The sequence below is a fragment of the Acyrthosiphon pisum genome, chromosome A1 (assembly GCF_005508785.2).
Source record: "Acyrthosiphon pisum isolate AL4f chromosome A1, pea_aphid_22Mar2018_4r6ur, whole genome shotgun sequence".
Lineage (NCBI taxonomy): Eukaryota > Metazoa > Arthropoda > Insecta > Hemiptera > Aphididae > Acyrthosiphon > Acyrthosiphon pisum.
The window spans coordinates 124,125,277-124,149,658 of record NC_042494.1 but is presented as its reverse complement, the minus strand read 5'-3'; the positions used below and the strand labels follow the sequence as shown (position 1 = coordinate 124,149,658).

The window sequence follows — 24,382 nt, the reverse complement described above, 5'->3', positions numbered from 1 at the left end:
GGATAACAAAATGTTAGAAATAAATCGAGATTAAATATTGTTGTCTCTAGATGCTTCCGCCTAATGTTATAGTAATAATCATATAATGTTGAATTCGTCCTTTTATTGATTGTTATAAATGTTTATTTATTTTTAAACGATCAATGTCACAAGTTTGTCCATACAATATAAATATAGCTTCTGTGTAATTTAATAATAGTACTCAAACTATAAACATTTCATCAGTCCATTTCTTTAATTTATTGGTAATCTATTAGATAATGATAGCATACACTTTAAATCTCATCATATGCACAGGTATGTCTTTCTATTTTTCTAACAATGTCTGCTTTTGGCAATCCATAGGTCGGGGTATGGGTGGCGCACAATTCCATAAATTAATGACACGATACTGCTGTATAATTGTTCGATACTTCGATAATAAAATGATAATTATTATAAAGGAAATTACGTATACGTAAAAATACTGATAAAACAGATTAGATGAAATACATACATCTGTGGCATCATTCCAGTTTTTGATAGGAAGGGGAAAAAGTTTTGACCCGGCCTTATAAGTATAATAGGTACCTATAACTGAACCAAAAATTAACAAATCCCTTCACTCACAAGCTAATTTCCACTTACATTTTTATTTTGTTACAATATTCCCACCTCACATAATTGTATAGGAATCTAAGACAAAAATAGCATAATACAGAAAAAATACGCGGGGAAGCTTTAATACAAATTAAATTTGAATTTGAAACACAACTGTTAAATCGCAATTGAAAAATCAAAACATTTTAAGTATTCTATTATAGATATTTTTTTTTGAAATCATTGATAAATTTAAGAGTGATAATTTTGTTTTTAGAATTTCTTTAGTATCAAATTACCAAAGCCTCTGTGCATTGGAACTAAAAATATTAATGGTTATCATTACAATAATAAATTACAATAATTATTGTCCAGTGCTTACACAATAATATTATATTTCATCACAATCAGCCAGTGGCAAATTTCCCACCTCGGGGGGCCACCCACCCGTCAAATTACGCCACTAGACATTCAATCTGTCTTGTCTCCATCTTATTAATTATGAATAGAACACGACAATATTATATCAGACACGTGTAGTCTACGATATTAGTGCAGCATTATGCTATATAGCTGACGTGAGCTCAGTAAATGTATCAGGTAAATTTCAACAATTCAAATGAAAGTGTGGTATGGATTTCATAATATTGTGCCATTTCGTTTTCAGCCATGGCGCAGATTATCAAAGTTAATAATATGTAGATGAAGCGCAAATTACATGTTGTTTTATCATATTTTTGCGTAGATTATATAGTAGGTATAATACCTATACCTACGCACTTAAATGTACTTACTGATAGCAAAAATCACAAATACTGAAATTGGCGAAAAATACCATCTCCTTAATAATGTCTATTACTCAAACATAATAATATTATTATTATATATTATTCTATACCCAGCGCGTGTAAGGTTATCGCGCACACTTAGAATTTGGGCAAGACCAAAGGTTAAACAAATTTCCGCTCTCACTTCGGACGTAACACAACGAATCTGTTAGGGATAGCATAAAAACTAAACTAATAAACAACCGTACATGTGTCTACACCACGTGGAATCAGGAGGAGGCGTTTAATGATAATTATTTTCACATTTAAAACGATTTCACCGCCGGAAAAAAAAAACAACACTAGTCGTTTTATATTTATATGCATATATATATTTACATATATTATGTTTGATCAAATTACTCCTTTTGTCCTTTTTATGTCTACTTATATATATATAATTGACGTGACGGGCAAAGACACTGTATTATGTCCTACATATAAAAAAAAATCGTACAGATTAATATTATAAAAAAATAGTAATCGAATGACAGTCGCTCTTTGTGACGGCTACGAACAAACGCACCGGACAACTAGCGTGGTCAGAAGGGCGCCGGTGAGCACGGCGAGCGGTGACGAGACGGCCGCGGTGCCAAGTCCGGCGGAAGTGAACGCGGCCGAACCGCCGACCACGCGGGCGGCTGGTCCGATGCCGGCCGCGAATCCCATCGTCAGTGGTATCAGGTTCTGTTCGTAGTTGCCGGAGAACAGGTGGGCCCAAGGACCGCGGGCGAACACCATCACATCGTCACCCCCGTGGGTTTCGTAGTCTTTCATCGTCACCATATGTGGATACGCGAACGACAGTTGGCCTGAAAATGACGATGGATTAGTACATTACCTATATTATACAGTCAGGGCTGCAGGTCATGATTTCCAATCCCAAAGGCTTTAAAAAACCAATTTCAATTTAAAATCAATGTTGACTTTGATTCGTTAGTTAAGTCAGTAGCTTTTAACAATATTAAATTCATATGAAAATAAAAAAAAAATGCGCGATAACTGATAATGTAACCATCCGTTGCAAGTGAGATTATTTTCCATCAAAATGAGATACTGTTTAGTGTTTTCCTCCAGAGAAAAAAAGGAAAAGTACTTTCCATTTTCCACTATACATTTTTTAAGCTAAAGACGTGTCAACTTTTTTCAAAAATAATATTAAAACCATGGATACATTTTTAAATACCTAATACTTTTATTTATTCTATGTATGCAATTATGACTCACATTATTAAATTATAGTATTTGTGTATTATATATAAGTTTAACACTCCTAATACTGACAAGTCTTGGTAACTCGAAAAATACTTAAGTCGAATTTATTTTTATTCCCCTTTAGATTCGAGTAATCGGAACTCGACTGTATTATAATATATAGTTGACTAAAAAATTTTATGATCGTTTGTATGTTATATTTTAATTTGAAGTTATTATAGTCCTAAATTATTACCTATAAAAAAATTAATAGGTAGGTCGTAGGTATGTAACTATATTTTATCAGAATGATTTTTAGTTTTAATTTATTTTATATTTCATGATTAATTATACATAAAAAAATTAATAGGTAGGTCGTAGGTATGTAACTATATTTTATTATAATGATTTTTAGTTTTAATTTATTTTATATTTCATGATTAATTATACATAAAAATATATAAATATAAAATAAACTTTAAAATAAATTCAAATCGATTTCTAAATAAATTGTTTATTATTCAAAATACTGATTTGATAGTTTCTCAAATAACTGTGTTCAAATTTTGATTTCATCTGTATTTGGTGCAACTCGATAATTTATAATTTTCAATTAGGAAATAATAATATGACTATATAACTACTTTTTATTTTCTTGTTACTCGTCGTCGATAACATAGGATACTGCATAGTAATGGAATGTCACTGTTACCGTGTGGGTCATGCAATATTATTTGTACGTATTGCTTTCATTTTCATCAATGAACTAATTGAAACTGTAATAGTGTATTATATATTTTACAACTAATTAGGTATTTAATATTATAACGTTGATAAGTACATACGTACATATTATCATAGTGATACTGTGTTTGAACAGTTTATAAAATTATTTCACAATATTGCGGTCTTCTAATAAAATAAGATAAAAAAAAGATTATTGAAAATTATTGGGTTTAGTCTAATTACGGACAATAAATGATATTGATAATTTCAACAAGTTCAAATATATAAAAGGTCATATTTTTTAATCATAATAAATTATTTGTTGTTTAATATGAAAGATTAAAAAAGGGGGGAAGCGAGTTAATGCTCTGATGTACAGTAGGTGTCAAGTGTACCTCGTCGTTGAGTATAATTTATCGATGTAATGTTTGTTTTAAATTGGAATTTGCACACCCACAAAAAATATTCAGAGAGAAAAACACCTATATTAGTACATTACTAAGTATATAATATTATGATACGTATATCAAAATCAAATTTCGGAAAAGTACATAGTTTATTAGTTAGGTGTGATTATTTAAAGTTAGACGAGTTGAGTAGTGTCATAATAACCCAGCATTTGGCGGTGTAACCATGTTCCATTCCACTCCCCTCCGCTCATCTAAACTTTGAATAGATAGGTACTTATAAAGTTATCAACCATAAACTATTTTATATTAAATTTAATGTTGCCATTAAATAAAGTAAATAATTAAATAATAATAACGATAAACAATAGTAAATGTCTATTTTTTTAGAAACATTTTTAATACTTAATGAATTAAAATTATGAGAAAAATATTCTCAAGAACGTTGCCTAATAGTTTTTGAAATAATGTTTGCCTTACGTAAAATATATCCCCTGAGATATAAATATATACGTATACAAACGTTTACAGCTGTTTATGATTGTATATTAAACTTCAAAAATAGGTCTACCTATATCGTTTTATTATTTTTAATTTATATTGCTTACAAGCTTTTTAAAATTAAAAATCATTACAATAAGCTAAAACTCTAAATATATTATGCCATAAATAAATACAAAATAATACATTATAGCAAGACCAGTTGAAAATTCACAAACTTGCATGGAAAACTTTCTTATGAATTAAAAGATATACATTATAATATAACATATGCCAGAGAGAAACATATCATATACAGTATACACATCGAACAAAATACCTAAACAACTTTTTATTAACATACAAATGAGTGAACAGCGTACCTATATGAGCAATAATAAAGTCGTTTTTGAATACATCCGTTTAAATTTACGCTCCAAAAGTCCCCAGACGTAATAGTTTTGCGATGTCTCAACTCAAATAACTTTCTATGGTTATTAGTCGAATCATTTTATCAAAGAGTCAATATACAATTTAAAAAAAAAAACATAAAAAAAGAATACAATAGGGATTCAGATATTATATTAAACAAGCTATATTAATTTCTCCAGTCGATTTTTAAATTATTTAAACTCAATTTATTCATAGTTCAAACTAGGTTGCCAAAAAAATTAAGAAAAATTATTTGGTGAACTGGACTCAGTTTTCAAACCATTACATGTAATTCTTGTAATTCATTATTTAAATAAGTTAATAAGAATTTATTAAATAAGTTGAATAAGTAAATCATCCTGTATAAATAATCTTACATGACGAAAAATAAATTTTGAAATATAATATGATTGATACTTGTTATTTTAAATAAAATAAAATTATAAAACTCTCTTAATCCGCTCTGCAGAAACCATAAAATATTATTACTTTTAATTGCAGATCTGATACTTATGTCTTATGTTACTATAATCCAATGATAAATATTGTAATCGCTGAAAAGATTAAAGTGGTACTATAGTATAAGTATGGTAATAATATCAGTTAATATTACATATTAATCATTTATTATTTTTTTTCATAACAGTGCTTACTATTATTCGAAATACATGTACGTTCTACGCCTACTAACTATTGAAATGTAAAAAACACATGTCGAACAACTTTGCTTTCATCCAAATATGTTGCTTTTATTATCATATTAAATTGTAAACATATGAATATAACCTCGGAAAACGTAAATATGGAGTAAACTACCTATTAAAATATAAAATACCGTTTAAAATAATTATATATTGTGTGAGTTTCTCTGTAGGTAAATTAAATTTGTGTTATTATGTAATTCATTAACAAGAAATTATTTAAATTTATTTTTAATGATTGTAGACAATTTAACGACGTAATAATAATAAATCAAATTTAGTCCATGTCCATTACACTTACGATTTAAAAGTCGCATTGAATAGTGATTAGTGACGAAATGTAAAATCTATTTGATTTAATAAAATAATTTCTAGAACGGTTTCATTCTGTTTTATGTTAATGTAAACATGTTGAACTTAAATTCATAAGTCAAAACGAACAATTAAAATAGAAAATTTAAAACATAAAATTCTGATAAAATCGACCGGCTATGCGTACCTATAGTAGGTAATAGCTGGTGTCGAATATATCTCATTAATTGGCTCAAACAACTGAATTTTAATTCAGACCTTAATGATAAATCGTAAAATATACAAAAACAAGTCTGAGTAGTCTGTTATTCATTTTTGAGTTACAACAAAAATACAAAATAGATTCTGTAAAAACAGGTTATTTTCTAATGATTTTTTTGATTTTTTTTTAGAAAATTCCAAGGCATATTTTTTTTACCACCTACTAAAAGTACAAATTAGATTCAATTGTCTACAAGAAACATGTATCAATCTTCAAATTCAAAGACTTCACCGATATTTTACTCTTTCAAAAGTTGAGGCACAGACAAAAAACACATCTTTGAAAACCAATAAATTTATCGCTCCAGTTAGAATCTATAATGCACCTAATGTGTGATAAATTGTAATACTTTAAATTACTATTTGTTTTGCAGTACATTTTATAAAATATAATAATATATAGGTAACAGGGTACCTAGTTAAGCAAACTCGTAATTTAAAACATTCCATTTAGCTTTATACGCAATGCATATTATACAATGTTCGATCAATTTTTCCATAACGTTATCTACTGACTCGAATCGTATTCAAAAAAGCTTTTTTTAAATTAAATACTCGATCGATAAAATTAAAAGTCTTTCTGTTAAATACGATTATAAATCATTCTATTATTGATCGATATTTTGTACTTTGTTATATGAACACGGTTTTCAAATATTTTGAGCGTGTGCTTAAAGTTTTAAATTAATTGTTGTATAAATAGTTTTCATTTAACAACAACGAATTTATTATAACAAATTTAAGAAACAAATTAACTTATATGGAGAGTTATTTACATTCAAAATAATAATTATACTTAGCATTTATATTGCATGTTTAATTGAATATTTTTCCCAAAATAAAATGTTGATCACCGACAAAAATATGACCCTATCGTAACGCTAAAAAACGTACAACGTGCGCGTAATCGTATCTATAATGTTGTATAGTGAATATATACTTTCCAAAGTAAAAGTAAAATTCTATTGTACCGTTTATTTCGGCTGTAAAAAAACAGGCCATTAGCCTTGCAAAATAGATTTTGAAAATGTTTTAGTGCGTTATCCATAATGTAATGTATGTGCGTTGACGGCACATGCATATTATATGATCCGAATATCCGATACCGATGCCGTGTTGTCATACAGTTTTTGTGTGCAAGGTGACAAAATATTTTCGTAATATTATTTAGGCTCATTGTCATTCACGGTCATGGACTCTATTAGACGACGACAGTGTGCTTCGGAAACGAAAACAATATTACGATAATTACAATGACATTATAACGAACATGGCGATGACGATTTACTTTTATACGTTCCGAATAGCCAGTATGGCGATAACTATCTTATAAAAATTACTTGTGTCGACTTTGGACAAATCCTGACGGGCGCAATTCACGTTGGGCTGTGGATCATTGGTATTTGCCGGATCATTGGTCTTTGCCGGACCATTGGCGTAGCTGAGTGTAGTGTATGGCAATTCGTCGATCCCACGAGATCCCGAAAGGCTCAAAATGTCGTTACCCCTAACCGGGTAACCTGCCATTGTCATGGTATGTGAGTGATCGGACGTGACGACAATCAGTGTGTCGTCTTCACTGGTCATGTCAACAGCCTGTTGGACGGCTTTGGAGAACTCAACCGTCTCGTCCAGCGCTAACCTGGCAACGGTTTCGTGGTGGGCAGAGTCGATGAGACCCCCCTCGACAAACAAGAAAAAACCATTTTCTTCTTTCTTTAAAATTTCTATGGCTTTTCTAGTCATTTCCGCCAAAGTGGGTTGTATAGTAGCGTTTGCTTTCAAATGATATTTCATATGCTTGCTCTCGAAAAGGCCTGAAACGTAAAAAGTACGTATTATTAAAATATTATGGTAAATACTAACATAAAATCATATCTCTGTGGTTATTTATGTGGAATTTAAAAATATATGATTGGTTTTTACGATGTCTAACTAAACTGTTCGAAAAGCCCTAACCTGAATAAAGAAATTTAATACTTTTAAGACTTATAAACTTTAAGAGGCTTCAAAAGGCCGTGTAAAAACATTTTTTTTTATGAAATTAATTTTTTTTTACTTGATGGACTTAAATTGAAGAAAAATTGTTCACCTTCTCCCCACATCTAAAAAAAAAATAGAAAGACATCAAAAGATGGAAAAAATTGAAATTGAAATGGTTAAAAATAATTACTTGACAAAATATTATATAATACTTTTTTCCATTTGTTTCGGATTATACGCGCATGAAATATTTAATATATTATGTTTATATAAATATATAATACAATAAACAAGCAATGTTACTCGTATCTGCTTACCCAATAAATAATCAGTCTTAGAAGGGTCAACATTTAATAGTTGTTCCCTGTTTTCAACGTATGCTGATTTATCATTTCCAAAACGTTCCGCCTTATCTTTTTTCCAAAACTCTACGAGATCCATATCCCTTCTTGATCCTTTCTTATCTGTGTCATTAAGAAAGAACTTATGGCGACCTCCACCAAGTATCACCTGAAAATCAATAGTTAATTTCTAATAATTTTAGTTTGAGTCATTTATATTTTCATGAATTTATTTCTACAACCTATAACAAAAGCACATTGAAGGTAAATTTTTTTTTATCGTAACAATTAATATGTCAAAATACAATAAATTTATTAGTAGATATCTATAACTTATGTATAAAAAATACTATTCATAAAATATGTATTACAATATAATATTTTATATTTATAGAATATACTATATTATTATATTACATTATTGTATTTCCATGTAAATTGTAAATATTGAAGTATAACAATATAAGCTTTAAATCAGCTATGAATATATGATAATCTATATTAAGTCTCATTAATAAATAATCAAAATATTAAGAAATACCGGAATATTCAAAATCTTAATAGTTTTTATATACCTAACATCAAAATAGAACAAATTAATAAAAAAAATGTCTTGCGTATAACATATTATAACTACACAGAACAAAATAATTTAATACGATCAGTTTTTTTTTTTTACATAAAAAGGTACCTATCAAGTTTTCATTGTTTTTTATCTAAACAGACTTAGTGTTAGTGTAAAAGAGGAAAACAATACAACAATTCATAATATTATACTGATCACAACGTAAGGTTATCATTCCGAAAATATAAAAACAAGATGGCCTAGGCTATAAAACGTAGAGTGACGACTGTAATACACAGTATCAAGGATTAAGCAGGATATGTTATCTGTTTGTCCGTGAAAAATCTGTTTAGTGGTCATCACATTACAACTACAGTCGATTGTGATCAGCTGTCAGAAACCTCACGCAGTGATATTCTTCAGGTGGGTGGTCGAGAATCACAAATTTGAATTGAATTTAAATTGCATAATTATAATAGAAAATGAATAATATTTATAACATTTTTATTTATTCGATTTTATTCCAATCTTATCCAAGTCAAAATGTATTGTATAATAGTACACCCATAGGTATACATTGTATAAAAATAAAACAGTAGAACTCAGCAATACCCTCAATAATTATTGTATGTTTCACTTATCAAGTCTGACATGGGTCGCAGAAAATTTTAATCACCAAAATCGGTCACAAATTAAAATTTTTTTTAAAAAAAAGAAACAATTAAGTTTCCTGAAAAATAAAAATCAGCGCAACAATACTATGAAAACCTCAATGTATGTACTCGCCTTTATGTCTATACCGGGGCTCCTGGTAATCAGCTGTTTGGCGATGTCTTCGCATTGTGTCACGTCCGTCAGGTTCGCCGCCTTTGCCAGATCGGCGTCCGACTCCCAGTTCCGGTGCGCGGTGTGCGCGTAAGCCCCGGCCGGGGACGCGTGCGTTACTCGGGTAGTGGTTACCAGCCCGACGGCCTTGCCCGCCGCCATCGACCAATCGGCTATAGACTGCGTCCTGTTACCGGGCGCCACCGACCCGGGACAGTCATTCAGCTTCACAGAGGCCGATACCCCGATCGTTTCATAATTGGCTTTCACGCCCGTCAGGTAAGCGGTGGCCGTGCATGCCGAGTCGGCCACTTGTTTGTCCACACAGTAAGTCTGAAACGATAAGTGACGCGATAACGAATTAGGTGGGCCACCCGAGAGTTCACTCGTTACGACACCACGCCTCAATTTTGATAACCGATATTCGACCAAAAAAAGTACCTTTGTGCAGTGCTGCCACAATCTAGACTCTAGAGAATTAATTTTGGGCGACAAAAATGTTTCCACAAAAATAGAAAATATACATATGCACTGAGTGAATACAATTTAAAAAAAAATGTCCCCCAATTAGATAATATGTATAGTATTAGTTTTAACAGTAACAGTATTATTATCATTTAATCAACAGTTTATAATTATTTTTTCTGATATAAATCTTAAAATGCATGACTATTTTTTTGCTCTTCTAGAAATTGTTTTAGGGTAGCAAACGTAGATATACCTCTGGATGATGCCTGTGCGTCTATGATAAAAACGCGTTACTATTCGCTCTGGTCGTTCAGGAAATAAGAATAGGAGATCAACGTTGTGTGCGTAGGATTATAACATTTTCCGCCATCTCTACTCAGTACTCATGTATGAATACATTTGTTGAAAAAATAATCTAATATCTAGGCACGTATGTGGCTAGTCATCTTAAGGAAATAATTTTTATTTGTAAGTACTGAAAGTTGAGATAACAAGAGTGAAGAGGCAAAGTGTACACCGCTAAATAAATGGTTCTCTACTACATTAATTTAAACTATAAACGCTTACTAATAAAATAAAATCTGTTAGTTTAATATTCAATATTTTAACATCATTTTAAGAAAAATATTCCACTTTAGATAATGATGATACTTAAAAATACAGATTGACATTTAAAAGTTGATAATTTTAATAATAATTTGTATTTATATACAATCTATTGTAGGTTGAGGGGTTGAGGAGAGAAAAAATATAAATATTAAATAGTGTAGGTTACATTAAAAAGAAGCCGCCCATATTTTATGGAACTTAATTTGGGATAAAAGGTAAAATGAGATAATTTATTAAAACAAAAGATGACGACACCGCTTTATTTTGAGTCAGCGAAGAGGATTTTCAGGGAATGAACGGGTATGTAGGTCATATATTTGATTGTGGTCGTTTTCTAGTCTAGAGAAACACCGTTTGTAAAAAAGTGCAGCTTCATTCTCAGTTGATTTAATGACAAGGTCATAGGGAAAAGTTTTGATAGAGACAAAGGGCAGAGCGTTTATTATGTGGAATATTATGTTCTGAAATACTTGAATTTTATTTATGTTTGATTATTTAGCCAACGCCATGCCTAGTTATATCCCATATGTCCATATTGATTTTAAGAGTGTCTCAAAATAAAAGTTAAGTTTTTAGACTAGTAAATTTGTTTTTTATGTACGAGAACGAGCATTAAGAATTAATCTTATTAGTCTTAGTTTTTTATTTTAGGTTAATCTCCTATCAAGGTTAATCCTTAAATACTTAACCAAAAAAAATAGAAGGAATAAGTAAATTATTTAATGTTATGTCTGGGTAGAAACCATGTCTTAAAGTCAAAGTTCTGTAACTTAACCTAACCTATTCACACATGGCGGAATTATTATGGGTTAATTTAATTCACCACTTATCGTACCATTCGGACAAATATGATATAATATATTAAGTTTTTCACATTCAACAGATTACATTTCAAACTTATGAACCCAATAATAGATGGCTTATATTTTTGTTTAACCTTTGTTGAACGCATTTTTTCTTATTAATAAAATTATTTAAACACCATTTTATTTAATTTATAAGTTACTACAACTACAAACATACTTGCTTCTAAATGTGTAATCAGCATTTTTGACATTCGATTTTTCCCTATCGCCGATCGCCTATCAAACGTTAAAATAGATTATTAAGAATATAATTCATATTTATGCTAAATTATATAGGTATACAGAATCTGTATAGGTATTCTTGTCTAAATTTCTTGTATTAACGTTCAATATAATTTGTGATTTTTGTATTTCGATTTATATTAGTTTAATCAAATAACAACGAACATAGTACAAATTCGTGTCATTTTTATTGAAAATATTTAACAACAATTTATTATTGCAATATTATTACAATCAATACACATATTTGATTTTGATTTTTACGTTTTGATTGCACTTAACTGAAATTTTAAACACCAGCTGTATTGTTTATTATTTATTAAGGATTCTCCTTCCCATAACGCACTGTTTTTGACAGCTGTCATCCCAGTCACCACACATTTAATTATGCATTATACCTTTGCACTTTGACCACATTTTTCTTAGGTCTCTAATAATTAACACCATTACCCTTGTCATCAACACTGACAAAATTGTCAGATAACGAATTTATCAAAAATTGAAGTTAAATTACCATTAAAATAGTACACAAGACTAAAAGTTGGGCGATGATAATGTTTATTTTAATAACCTTTTAAAGCCACCATAAAAAATATATTATTAATTATTTAGACTAAAACATCTCGATTATTTTAAAATATCATAGTACATTTTTCTACGATTTAAGTACGGCGTTTTAGTTATTTGATTATTGCTTATATTATTATACCTTTGGAGTAATATTTCAGACATATGGCATATTCATCTACACAAGCTAAATTTTACAATAATTTATTTGTTTTTATCTCATTTCTATTTTTTTTTTTGGGGGGGGGGGACTTTAGGCGTTATTGCTTATGACAGCAGAGTAGTATACTTATATAGTCTATAATGTTTTGTGCAAAATTAAGTACCCAACTATGAATTTATATTGCTTTAATTGTATCATAAGTAAAACAAAGATACTTATGAAACAGCTTTCAATTTTTTTTTATTCGCCATAATATAGTACGTTACCTATATTAAACCTATTTAGAATCATTTATTTGAATTATATTAAATAATACATTTTATTAACACAACATATTTATTTCTTTTAAAGTATGGTATTGATTTTGTAAAATAATCTAGGTACTAGAATATATAGTTTTAACAAAATGTCATCACTTATAATATATCTACACTATATTATATGATACTAAATTTTAAATTAAAATGTATTTAAAGCTCAAATCTACTGAGTAAAACAAGACCTGAGTCCATCTTTAATAAATACATTTCATATTTTTAAAATGTCCAAGAGTAATATTAATATTTATTTTTATAAAAAATTGTAATAATAAAATGTTTCAGTTTTAATTATAATTTTTTTTTTTATTAAAGTTAAGGCTTCAACTACTAAGGTCATTATAAGTCTATGGTACCGTGGGGAGGATACTGTAGATTTGTTTGCACGTGTGTATTTGTATTTGGCATAATTTTTGATTTGGGCATCCGCGTAGGTATCTGCTATGCCCGGTCGGGGGATGGCGGCCTCTCTCCAGACAGGTGTCTGCCCGGAGAAAAGTGCCACCCGTGAACGAGATTCGAACCGACGACGGCGCGCATTGCAACCAAAAGCTAAGTCCGCTCGGCCACTCCACCCCCCTAGTTATAATTTACTAGGTACCTATTCAAAGTATTCATAATTGATATTACAAACATGAACAGTTATATTTATTATTCATTGAAATAATTATTCAACCGGATAAAATCTTTTTTATTTATTTTAAGTTACAATTACAACAATCAAAAATAGAAAATGATTTTCACATATTTAACTTTAAAGTAGGTATCAATTATTTTAGTTGACTTGGAAATATAAGTACTTAGCTAATAATTAACTTAATTGGCGCTACTGACATTTATTTAAAATATAATGCCATCAAATTCGTTAACACTAGCATAATAATAAATATATTTGTATCTAGGTTTACTAATTAAATGTTATACGTACAATAACCTATGTTATATGTTATAATATCAGAAATAATATATAATAATAAATTCATATTAATCTAAAAAGTTAACCAATTAAAAAAAAAATTTTCTTATAAAAATCTGTTGCCGTTTAAAAATTATTATATTGTTTTGAACCGACCCATTCATAAGTACATTTAGTTAACTTCAAAATAACATAATTAAAATCAAATTTATAGATTTCACTCTACAGTCAAAATTTAAAACTGTGTAAATACCTATTGATGCAAAATATTTTAATAATGTGTTTCATCCGATGACATAAACATTATCGTTTTAAAAATTCAATTATATTCAAATTCTAGTGGCGATATCGTGAAACAAGTGTTGACGAATTTTAATTTTATATAGTTTATTTTAATATCACCTTTGACATGCCGACAAATGGGAATTTCTCGAAGCTCAAGTACTCATTCTCGCCGGAACGTTTTTCCATTTGACCTTTGTAGATACGCGATGCCGTCAACGTAGTCAACGACATACCGTCACCCAGGAACATGATTATATTTTTGGCAACGCCTCTTTTATTCACGTACTTGACTTTCTCGGTCACCTTCGCCTTAGCGTTTTCGATCCAGTACTGTCTGTCTACATGAAAAAAAAATCCAAGCTGTTATTATTTTATTTCTGTCTTTACATACATATATACAATATTATATATCGTATGTATATTCCTTGAAATAACAATTCACTCGAGACTTAAGTCCGACTTTAACGAGTGCCGGTTGTACATGGCGAACGTGAGTGAATTTCTTTCAGATGATTCGGTTCTGTTGAAAGTCGAGAGCAATATGTAATGTGTTTATGCCGAGAATATTTGAAATGATTTTAAAAAGAGAATCAGTAGACAAAATAGATTCTATAAAGAATATTGATGGTAACAACTGAAAAAGCTTAAGTTGAAATAGAATGAGGGGCCTAACTGTATTGTAAACTTTACTCAGTAAAATTGTATATTGTATTATGTATAACGATAAAAAAATATTAAAGTATAAAAATAAAAAACTCATTCCAGTCAAAAATAAAAATAAAAACTGGCACCAATTACAAATAAGCTACTCCGCTTTCTTATCTAAGATTTTACAAAAAAAATAGGTTGATGATAATAATATAAAGATATTTACTATAATTGTTTTTAAGTAAAAATTAAAAATAGAGTTGTGAGCCAGTTAGAATTCGCGGTACATTTTTTTACGTGTAAATATCTTAACGCTTTTCGTTTTTTCTAACGTGTTATGTATTGTATAAAAAAAATCAATATTTAATTTATTTTTATAAGTAATCCATATTTATAATAATTATAATAGTAATATATAAACAACAACTTGTGAAACAAAGATACGCATATGTGACTATGTGGACGACCCTGTACCAGCATATAGGCGTTGAAAAAATTATCTAAAATACCCTCAGAGTCTCAAAGAATCCATTGATATCACTTTTGTTGAAATCAGACAAGTAGTTTTCAGATTAGCCGTTACCAACTTACGCGTACGCTAACGTGTTTTTGTTATTTGCACGAAATTGCCATAGATTTTAACCCCACGTACACATCAAAAGAATGTTCGCTTATATTATTCTATATTATTATAAATTCTATAGCTCCAAAGTAAAGATGATATTGGTTTTTATAATTAAACTTTAAAAGATTATTTTTTTGAATAATATTCAAAACAATTTTAATTCATTTTTATATTTTTAATATATTTAGAAAGTAATAACCATTGAAACTTTAAACATGAATAATTAATAATGATTTCTATAGCTTTGCACATTTTGTAAAAATTAAATCGTTTTGCATTTGTTAGGGGACATATAGTTGAAGAAGGATTCAAATATAACTCATGATTTAAACTACATACCCAACAAAAATTGATATTGGGTACACGTATTTCTGTATTTACTTTGAAGGTGAATTATATAATATATTAATGAATAGGTTATAGGTATATTATGATAACTACATCATGTGTGATTAATTTAACACTCATTATCTGGAATAGTACCTGAAACTTTTTGAAAATATTTTCCTTACATAATTTGAAATGATTATAAAAAAAATATTTTAGTAAAAATACATATATTTTACTATTTTTATCGTTATCATTTTTTAAGTTTTTACTTTATTGAATGATTGTACGTTATTAATTTCATATTTAAATATTTTTTCGCAGAATTTCAATGTATAAACATTGAATTTCTAAAAATGTAGATACCTAACTAGGTAGTTATAACTTATAAATATTTAAAGTTTTAAAGAGTCAAGTAGGTACCAACATTTTTCGGGATACCCTTGAAAAGCCACTCTACTCCACTCATCAAAACTTCAAATACTTATAACTAATTAACAACTCGTTCAAAATTTGAACCAACATTTTCACATAAATATTATACAACATTTTATATTTTGGAATATGTAATTAAAAATGTATGTTATCAAATTATGTAAAAATAAATATTTTTTTCAATTACATAAGGATTTGGCAAGATAAGTGAGACTGTAAAAAAGTCATCTTATATATTATATTATTTAAAAATAATATATAAATTATATTATTTAGGTTGGTTCTTATTGATTTCGTTTCTGGGTGCTTCTTATAGGCGGTTTTCCTCACGAAGTTGTTCATATTAGTTTAACTGATTATTAATTTACTTATTTAACTATAATAAGTTATTAACAACATTAAATAATTTATAGTTAAGTACTTAAGTTGCATGAAGGTTTAATAATTTAAAAGCATTAAATATGATGTCAATGCACTATTAGATTACTCTCTCTGACCCAAACGAAACATCAAATTTGCGCTGTAAACTTTAGTATTAGGGTGAATCGACTTATTATCAAACTTCGAGTTAAAAACACTGTTTGTACGTTGGATTTTTCACAGTATTTCGATTTTAAAGTTGGATATGAGCATTTTTAAATATTGTAATATTGTACGTAGTCGGAACTTGGGTAAAAATTGAAATATCCGAAAAAAGCCGACGTACATACAGATAAAGTTCTTAACTCAAAGTTTGATAATAAGTCGATTCACCGTAGTATTAAAGCTAAAAACAGCTAAAACAGAGATTGACTCTGGTAAATGCAAATTTGGTATGTTGCACGTGGGTTAGAGAAAGATAAAAGTGATAAAACACTAAAACGAATATCAAATAGTGCGCTAACATGCTCTCAGGAAAAAAAAATTAACTACATAATATACAAGCATCATAATATGTATCTTATGTAATATTACAAGCTTTTAAATAAATTTATTTACTTAACTGTAACTTGTAATAACTAATTAATAAATCAGTAGGTTACATAAAATTATACCGAATGACCTATAAAAACATTTGTAATCTATTAACACTGTATTTTTAGTTATACAATACGTCAATATTGTTATCAGCATATATTATTATTTATATGTTACTAATAGACCTAAAAAATGAAAGCTACTGATTAAAATTCATAAAATTCTATAGTAAATTATTTCTCAGTAAACTATTTTATCTCAATTTTCGAAGAGTTGTAGTTTAGAAACCAAACATTTGACCGGGTGATCTACGAATTGACCGTTATCGATGTAAAATAGATCTTAAGTTGAAAATCGCGGAACTCAATCTGCCGCGAAACGGTTTGTCAACCGTTATTGCTAATTAGTAATTATATTTTATTATTGCTATTAGTAATTTAATTGACTTTCAGTAATACGATGGGTTGAATTAATTTTTGGTAAAGACATTGCGATTATGATATTATAATATTATTTATTTTAATAGTACCTAGATAAACAGATAGTATATAATATATAATTATTATTATTGTTGTTAACTTTTGAGTTGATACTGACTTAATTACTCTCAAAACTAAAAAAATTTAAATTGGTATTTATATAAAGTACCAAATATTTTGAAAATAATATTATATCTATTAAATGTTAATATAAATGTTTGAGGCAATGTCCCCTAGCCAAATACCAAAATATGTGATTTTCTACCATTAAACTACTTTTAAAATTGAAAGTGAATGCAGTTTTACTGCTACAAAAGTCTATGACAGACACAAAAAACCATTTATAAAAAAACCCCACATCATTTTAAAATACCAATAGGTACATTAATCGCTCCGCTCAGAATCTAAAACCGAAACTTTTTTTTTTATTTCTAAAACCAATAGCCTTTAGTTACACAATTTTAATCTTTTAATTCAAAATATTGATTATGGTTAATGTTGTACAAATATTTCAAAACAGACTCATAAAATTCTATAAAAGTGATTAAAGTACAAAGCAATACATATGTAAAGAATTATTGTTTAGATACCTATTAAATTAAACAACTCTCCATCTATAATTTAAAAAAATATATAAAATATAATATTTATTTAAAAATACTATGTTACAATACGTGGGACTAACTAAAAAAAATTATCGAATTATCATTTATGTTATGAGTCCATAACCATTTTGGTTCGTTTCAACGAAAGTCGAAGTTAAAAACTAATATATATTACACATAAAACTCACACATATGTACACAAATATATTTAACAACCGTCAAAACCATTCGATGGCAAACAAATATCACAATATTAATTAAAAATGAACGGGTAATGATTCAAGCATATAGTTGTCGTAAACAATAATAATAATAATTAATTTACCTTGTTCCGTGTACTCTTTACCGGTGTTGGCTGCGAGCGAGCAGCATACATTACGACCTAAAAACGAATAACAGAAATTTAATAATAATAATAATAATAATAATAATATGAGTATTTAAATAAAACAGTTTAAAACAATAATACGCATAATTTAATGTTATTATGGTGTTGTTTGAAGATGTGTTATACGAGAAAATACCGCGAGTCACTGGATTTTGCGGTCGGCGGCAGCGGTTAAAGTTTGCACCGCCGGCAGTTTATTATCATCCAAACTTTTCGGTTTCTTTGTGTGTATATATTTTTTTTATTTTTTCAAGACACGCCGGTGTGTGAGTTTGCCGAAAAACCCGGTACGATTTATTGCGTGACATTTAGACCGCGTTTTTTTTTTTTAACACCGACACACCGTTCGCCCTTTTTACACTATACACTACCTATCGTCGTTTTCTTTCACTTAATCTGTGGAAATTACTTTGTTCTTGAGTAAGTCGTTCGTTTCAATTTGGAAAATGTCTACAAATGAGCCGCCGTCGTCGACAGAACTAATAATATTTTCACCCCCCGCATGTTCCCTCGTCAAAGCAGTCACCGCGTTACGCCGTGTCCTACGTAAATCCGGCGAGTCCGACGATTTCTATTCTGACCCTGCTGTTCCGTCGTAATACGATGCTACCGATGCGACGAAATACTGCAAACTGTTCTGTTTTTCTTTGCATTTGTCGTATTCACGTAGGACACAGCGTTACACTTTCCCTTCAAGGTACATATAATATTATTTAGATTGGATGTTGACAGCAATGACGACTTTTTAAAGGGGTATAGAGGGTTATTGTGGGCGTTTTTGTGTGATATTTTGTGACTAAAATCCCATTCATATAGTAATTTCCAATGAAGATAAGAGGTAGTAATAGTAGTAATATTTAGTAGGTGTATGCAAAGTAAGTTATATTAAAGTGAACGTTGATCTTTTATGTGCGAACCTGGATTAAGTTATTTGGAGGCCCGGAACTAAACTTTCAATGGGTCCTCAAAAAGAATAAAAACAATTTTGTTTTAATATTATATATTATTTTAAGTTAAATTAATTAGGATTGGTATTTACTCTTTAGTAAAAAAAATTTCATTGAAACCTTAATTTTTTTTGATATGTATAATAACTAGAAATTGTTTAATTAGGTAACTAGATCAAGTATAATAAATAGTTGTTTTCTAATTATAGCCTATATGCGCTAATTATATATTATTATGTAATATCAAAAGCCAATAGAGCCACAAATTTTTTTCTCTGTTTTCTTTTTTCGACGCCCCCCCCTTAATCGGGGCATGTCACTGATGAATTTTTAGTTTACCACATCGCGTGCAAAGGCGTGGATTAGGTAGATCCCATGCTACACTGTATTGTCCCTAGAGAATATTGACCGATTACAGTCCTTTTGCTAACAACAATTATATTAGAGGTATATTATATCTTATAATGCTGATGAGTTATTAATGTTGTTAGGTATATTGTAAAATATATTTCTACATTTTTAATCAGGTGTGAATTATTAATTTTTTCCGTCGAATATCGATGTTTCTTTTTATATAAAACATATTTTTTATTAACTATTTAATCGATTTGTCGAATGAGGAGTACCTACTATAATCGTACCTACCCCCAGTGGACTACGTATAATAATACGTTTCAGTAACGTGTATGGGCCAGACGAAAGTTACGACACAAAGATACGCAAACAGTATCGACTTTATTGATGCATATGAAACAATAATATAATCGTACGTAAGTCTGAAATCTCTGGAATCGGGAGCTGTAGGTGGCACGCGACGCATCACGGACGAGTATATATAATAATTATTAATCAGTATTACCCAAGCCACCGTATTAACGAGCTTTATTCTCAGCCGCTGGAAATCAGTCCTACCGTGTAAACATTACGTGACTGGACATCGTGGTCGTGTTTTCAACCACCCCAATAAATACGTCATGTTTTCAGGCCTAAGTTACCGAAAAAACAAGTTGCTATATTGTTATTATATTATACCTATGGCGTGATACATAATATCGTCATCGGCATCGTTATTATTCCATGTACGCGAAGTTTACCGTTCGAAATTTTAATACTAACAATCACAAATTACTTAATTTACTGAACAATGGCAAAATAAGAATTCGTACTGCCGATGTTTGTCCATTTTCAAGGACATATTATTATCGTTAGAGCTATTATTTTAGTACTATTAGGCAGTCGTTAAAACAAACCGATTTGAATAGTACACGTCTCGCTCCGTTGGCTGTCAAAAAATTACATATTTTTTTGTACGAATTTAAATTTTTTAAATTATTTTAATATATTTGATCTCGTATGACGTTGTATTAGGTACATATTATTGTACATATGATGCTTTTTTTGTGTTTGTCATCACCTTTTGGAGCAGTAAAAATGCATATGTTTTCAACTTTTATGGTAGTTCCTACTTTCTAGTAGAAAATTGGATCTATATTTTGGTACATAGGGTAGAGTAAAAGTAAAAATTAGAAGTATTTTTCGATAAAAACCGGGTAAACAAAAAACGGGATTTTTTACGCAAAACCAGTATTTGACTAAATCGATTTCATTTTTCTGTTGCGAATCAAAAATGAATAACTACATATCTTAAAATGTTCACCAAATGAAATAAATAAAATATTAAATCTTAGGCGGACAGATCGACTCTGCTCATAATCGTTTTTTTATGTATTATTTAATTTAACACATTCATTACAGTGACCTCCTCGACCTAATATGCCTACAGCAGAGCGGTACTTACTTGTCCACACTTTTAAGCTATTTCCACTGTTTTTTTTTATTACAATATTTCTTAATAAATATGATTTCAAAATGTATTATTATTTATACAGTATAATAATATATAATATTCCATTTATTAAAAGGTTAGTATCCATTTTTGATATTTCGTAAAAATGCAATCATATGCATATTTATTAATTTATACCTGATGAGTCTATACCAATGAGGCAATAAAAAAATATATACTCACAGAAGGTTTAATTTTGGTGTATTATAATTAGGTATAGTATGTTAATATAAAATAGGGTTCTATAATATAATTTTAAATAAAAAAGTCGGTAAAAAATCAAAAATAAAACAGTGAGTATTAATTTTCGGCAAAGTTTTAAACCATCATGTGATTTCCCTTGAGTATTAAGTATGTTATTTACGGTCGTATTTTTTTCCCGCAGACGAATGATATTCAAAGGACATAATAATTTCATTATTTTTTCCCCATTTTATACGAAGTTCCGAAAACTTGGAAGACGCTATAAAGAATATGTGATACATGTAGTCGACTCACGTTAGAGTTAAATAAAAAAAAAAACTAAGGATAGAGTGCATAATGCGATTTATAGTGCCTTTACCTTTGTAACGATCAAGTTGATTGCATTACGAGCAAAACCTTAAAAAAAATCATCCAGCAACTTAATGTGTTTGTTTTGTCACCTTCGTAGAACGATATCAGCATTCTATAAATATTTAAAATTGAACGCTAACTACCTATTACGTACGTTTTAGTGGGTAGGTATACTCCGAGTAAATCGACAATACTTTTTCGCAGACCCCTTTTTCAAGTATTAAAAGACACCGACCAAGTATCCTTAGTAAAATACCAAGTATAACTTTTAATATTCAGAAATCTTGACTGAATATTACTCAAAAGATATCGTTTTTAGATTTTTGTAATAGTAGAGAATAGAGATTAAAAACAGCAAAATATAATGTAATTATAAGGATTAATGTCAGTAAATGCTGTTTTGATTGCCCTAGTAATAGCATAATGTTGAATGTAATGGGTAATGAATAATATTTACGTTTGCATTCAAATAAATTACAATTATATTATAATACTTATATTTTGTTGTAATTGTAGCAGTAATGTTAAAACACAAAACATAGAAAAATTTATAATGTAGGTATATTATTACTGTTTTATTCAACATATGTAACTGGCCTAATGAAACATTTTATTTATTAACAATGAATTACTAATTATTTGTGTAATATTTGTATTAAATATAAATTTGAAATCAAAGCGAATAGTGGCTGTAACACATATTATTACAGACAACGTACAACAGTAGTGGCATTATACAAATTTACATACAATTTAAATTATTTTAGCAATGAAGACGTGTAAAATGCATAGTTCATACCTATTAATTGAACGATGGAAATTGAAACCTAGTATGCTAAATAAGGATTAGTGTATTTAAAAACGTGGTCAATTTCACACAGTTTTAAAAATGTCCTACGAGAGTAGTTAAAACTTTAGTTTTTATCATACGTATAAAAGTTTGCGGTAAGTAACTTCAAGTCAGCAGTCGTTACAAAGTTTTTGTAATCCCCAGTTGTTAGTAGGTACATACCACCTATGTATTAGCTGGTTAAAATAATCGTTAAGCGAAGGAAAAAGCCTCTATTTGGATTTCTAATAATCGTAGAAAATGTATATATAGGAAAATACAATAATCATGACTTACTGCTGTACGTTATGACAAAGCACAAACAGCACGCAAACGATATCCAAGTCGCACCTAGCGAACCGGTGACCATCATGATTGTGAAGCAGATTACAGGACCGCCGACCGATGAATACTAACATGCTTGTGCCTTGTATAGCCTAGATTGAGTATACCACTATTTACCTACACTACGATAGTGGTTTTATAATATTATACAGCAACTACCAACAAACCGGTTTGGATTTTGCTCAGTCCGCAAACACTGCAATCATTATGTAAAAAAAAAAAAAAAACAATGATGATCAATTGAAATTATATAGTATACACAAACAACATAATAATAATATTATGTAGGTACCTACTGATAAAAATAAAAACATACTGACACAGAATAAAATTCTGTGATACTGATAATAATAATTTATTCTTCAGATAACATATATTAATAGAAGTAGATAATCAACAGGTAATACAAATTTACTATAAATAAAAATAAAACAAAACCGATTTTGATACTTAACGTTATTAATGGGTAGTGCTAAATCAAATAAACACTGTAACAATCTAACCAAAGTCATAAGCAACACAATAAAAAAATAATGCATAATATCTCGTTTAACCAATTCAAAAATAAGCAGTACTTACAGTGTATGGGGAAAATAATTTTAACGGTTCAATACGTTGTCAGGCTAAACTTAGTTTTTGTCAATGACCTACATCTCAATATTAATTCACTACGGTAAACTACAATTTTTAAATAATTTAACAGTTTTATGTTATACAAATTATTATTCAATAAAAATGCGTTAAAAAAATATTAACTTAGCTTTTAATTTGATGATAGCAGTTATTAAAATTTGACCTCGCATTAGCGCCCAAATTATTTATTTTTTTAAATTTTCAATAAATTTTTGTTGACAACTTCTATAAATACACTCATATTAAAATAAAAATTTTTTTTTTTTAATAGAGCCTATAAACGTTGCCATATGTTAACGCTGGGCGCTAATGGGTGAATAAATTGTAGAAAATAAGTTTATAACCATACTATGTTCAAAATCTTTACGTAATCTAACCCAACCAGATCACTACAATTTTTCTTTGAGTTTTTCGGTATAGTAATGAGGAGTGAAGACCAACCCAATTGGCCCAATTGACCTTATTATTGTAATTTATCAAGATTTCCTAATTCTCCGTTGTTCATCGGCATTTTTTGGATAAAATTCTAAATGGCTAATCGAATCACGAACATATTCGAGTATTCGAATATTTTGTCCATTGGAAGTAAATACCCTGCTTGAATTTCGTTATCGACTATTGGTCAAAGAATTTTGAGTGTAGCTTATAATACAAAAAACAGTTAGAAATAATTTAATGTCCTTACGACATTTTATACAAATATTTTCGATGTATAGG

General features: G+C 29.0%; 2 protein-coding genes across 3 annotated transcripts in view; both read right to left on the bottom strand.

Moving 5' to 3' along the window:
- The window catches only part of LOC100169125 (alkaline phosphatase), a 113,755-nt gene that overhangs the window by 55,310 nt on the left and 34,063 nt on the right, over nucleotides 1-24,382 (bottom strand). The window lies entirely within an intron of this gene.
- Nucleotides 1,695-23,136, bottom strand: LOC100165053 (membrane-bound alkaline phosphatase). Of its 2 annotated transcripts, XM_008188433.3 has the most exons (8): nucleotides 22,985-23,136; nucleotides 18,448-18,504; nucleotides 14,164-14,384; nucleotides 9,595-9,966; nucleotides 8,220-8,412; nucleotides 7,260-7,736; nucleotides 1,933-2,218; nucleotides 1,695-1,840 (listed from the first exon to the last, which is right to left on the bottom strand). In XM_008188433.3, the coding sequence occupies exons 1-8, from the start codon at nucleotides 23,058-23,060 to the stop codon at nucleotides 1,834-1,836; spliced, it is 1,689 nt and encodes a 562-aa protein (XP_008186655.1). In that variant the 5' UTR covers nucleotides 23,061-23,136; the 3' UTR covers nucleotides 1,695-1,833. The 2 variants fall into 2 exon arrangements, with proteins under 2 accessions (XP_008186655.1, XP_001943482.2); XM_001943447.5 differs by having other exon boundaries at nucleotides 1,716-2,218.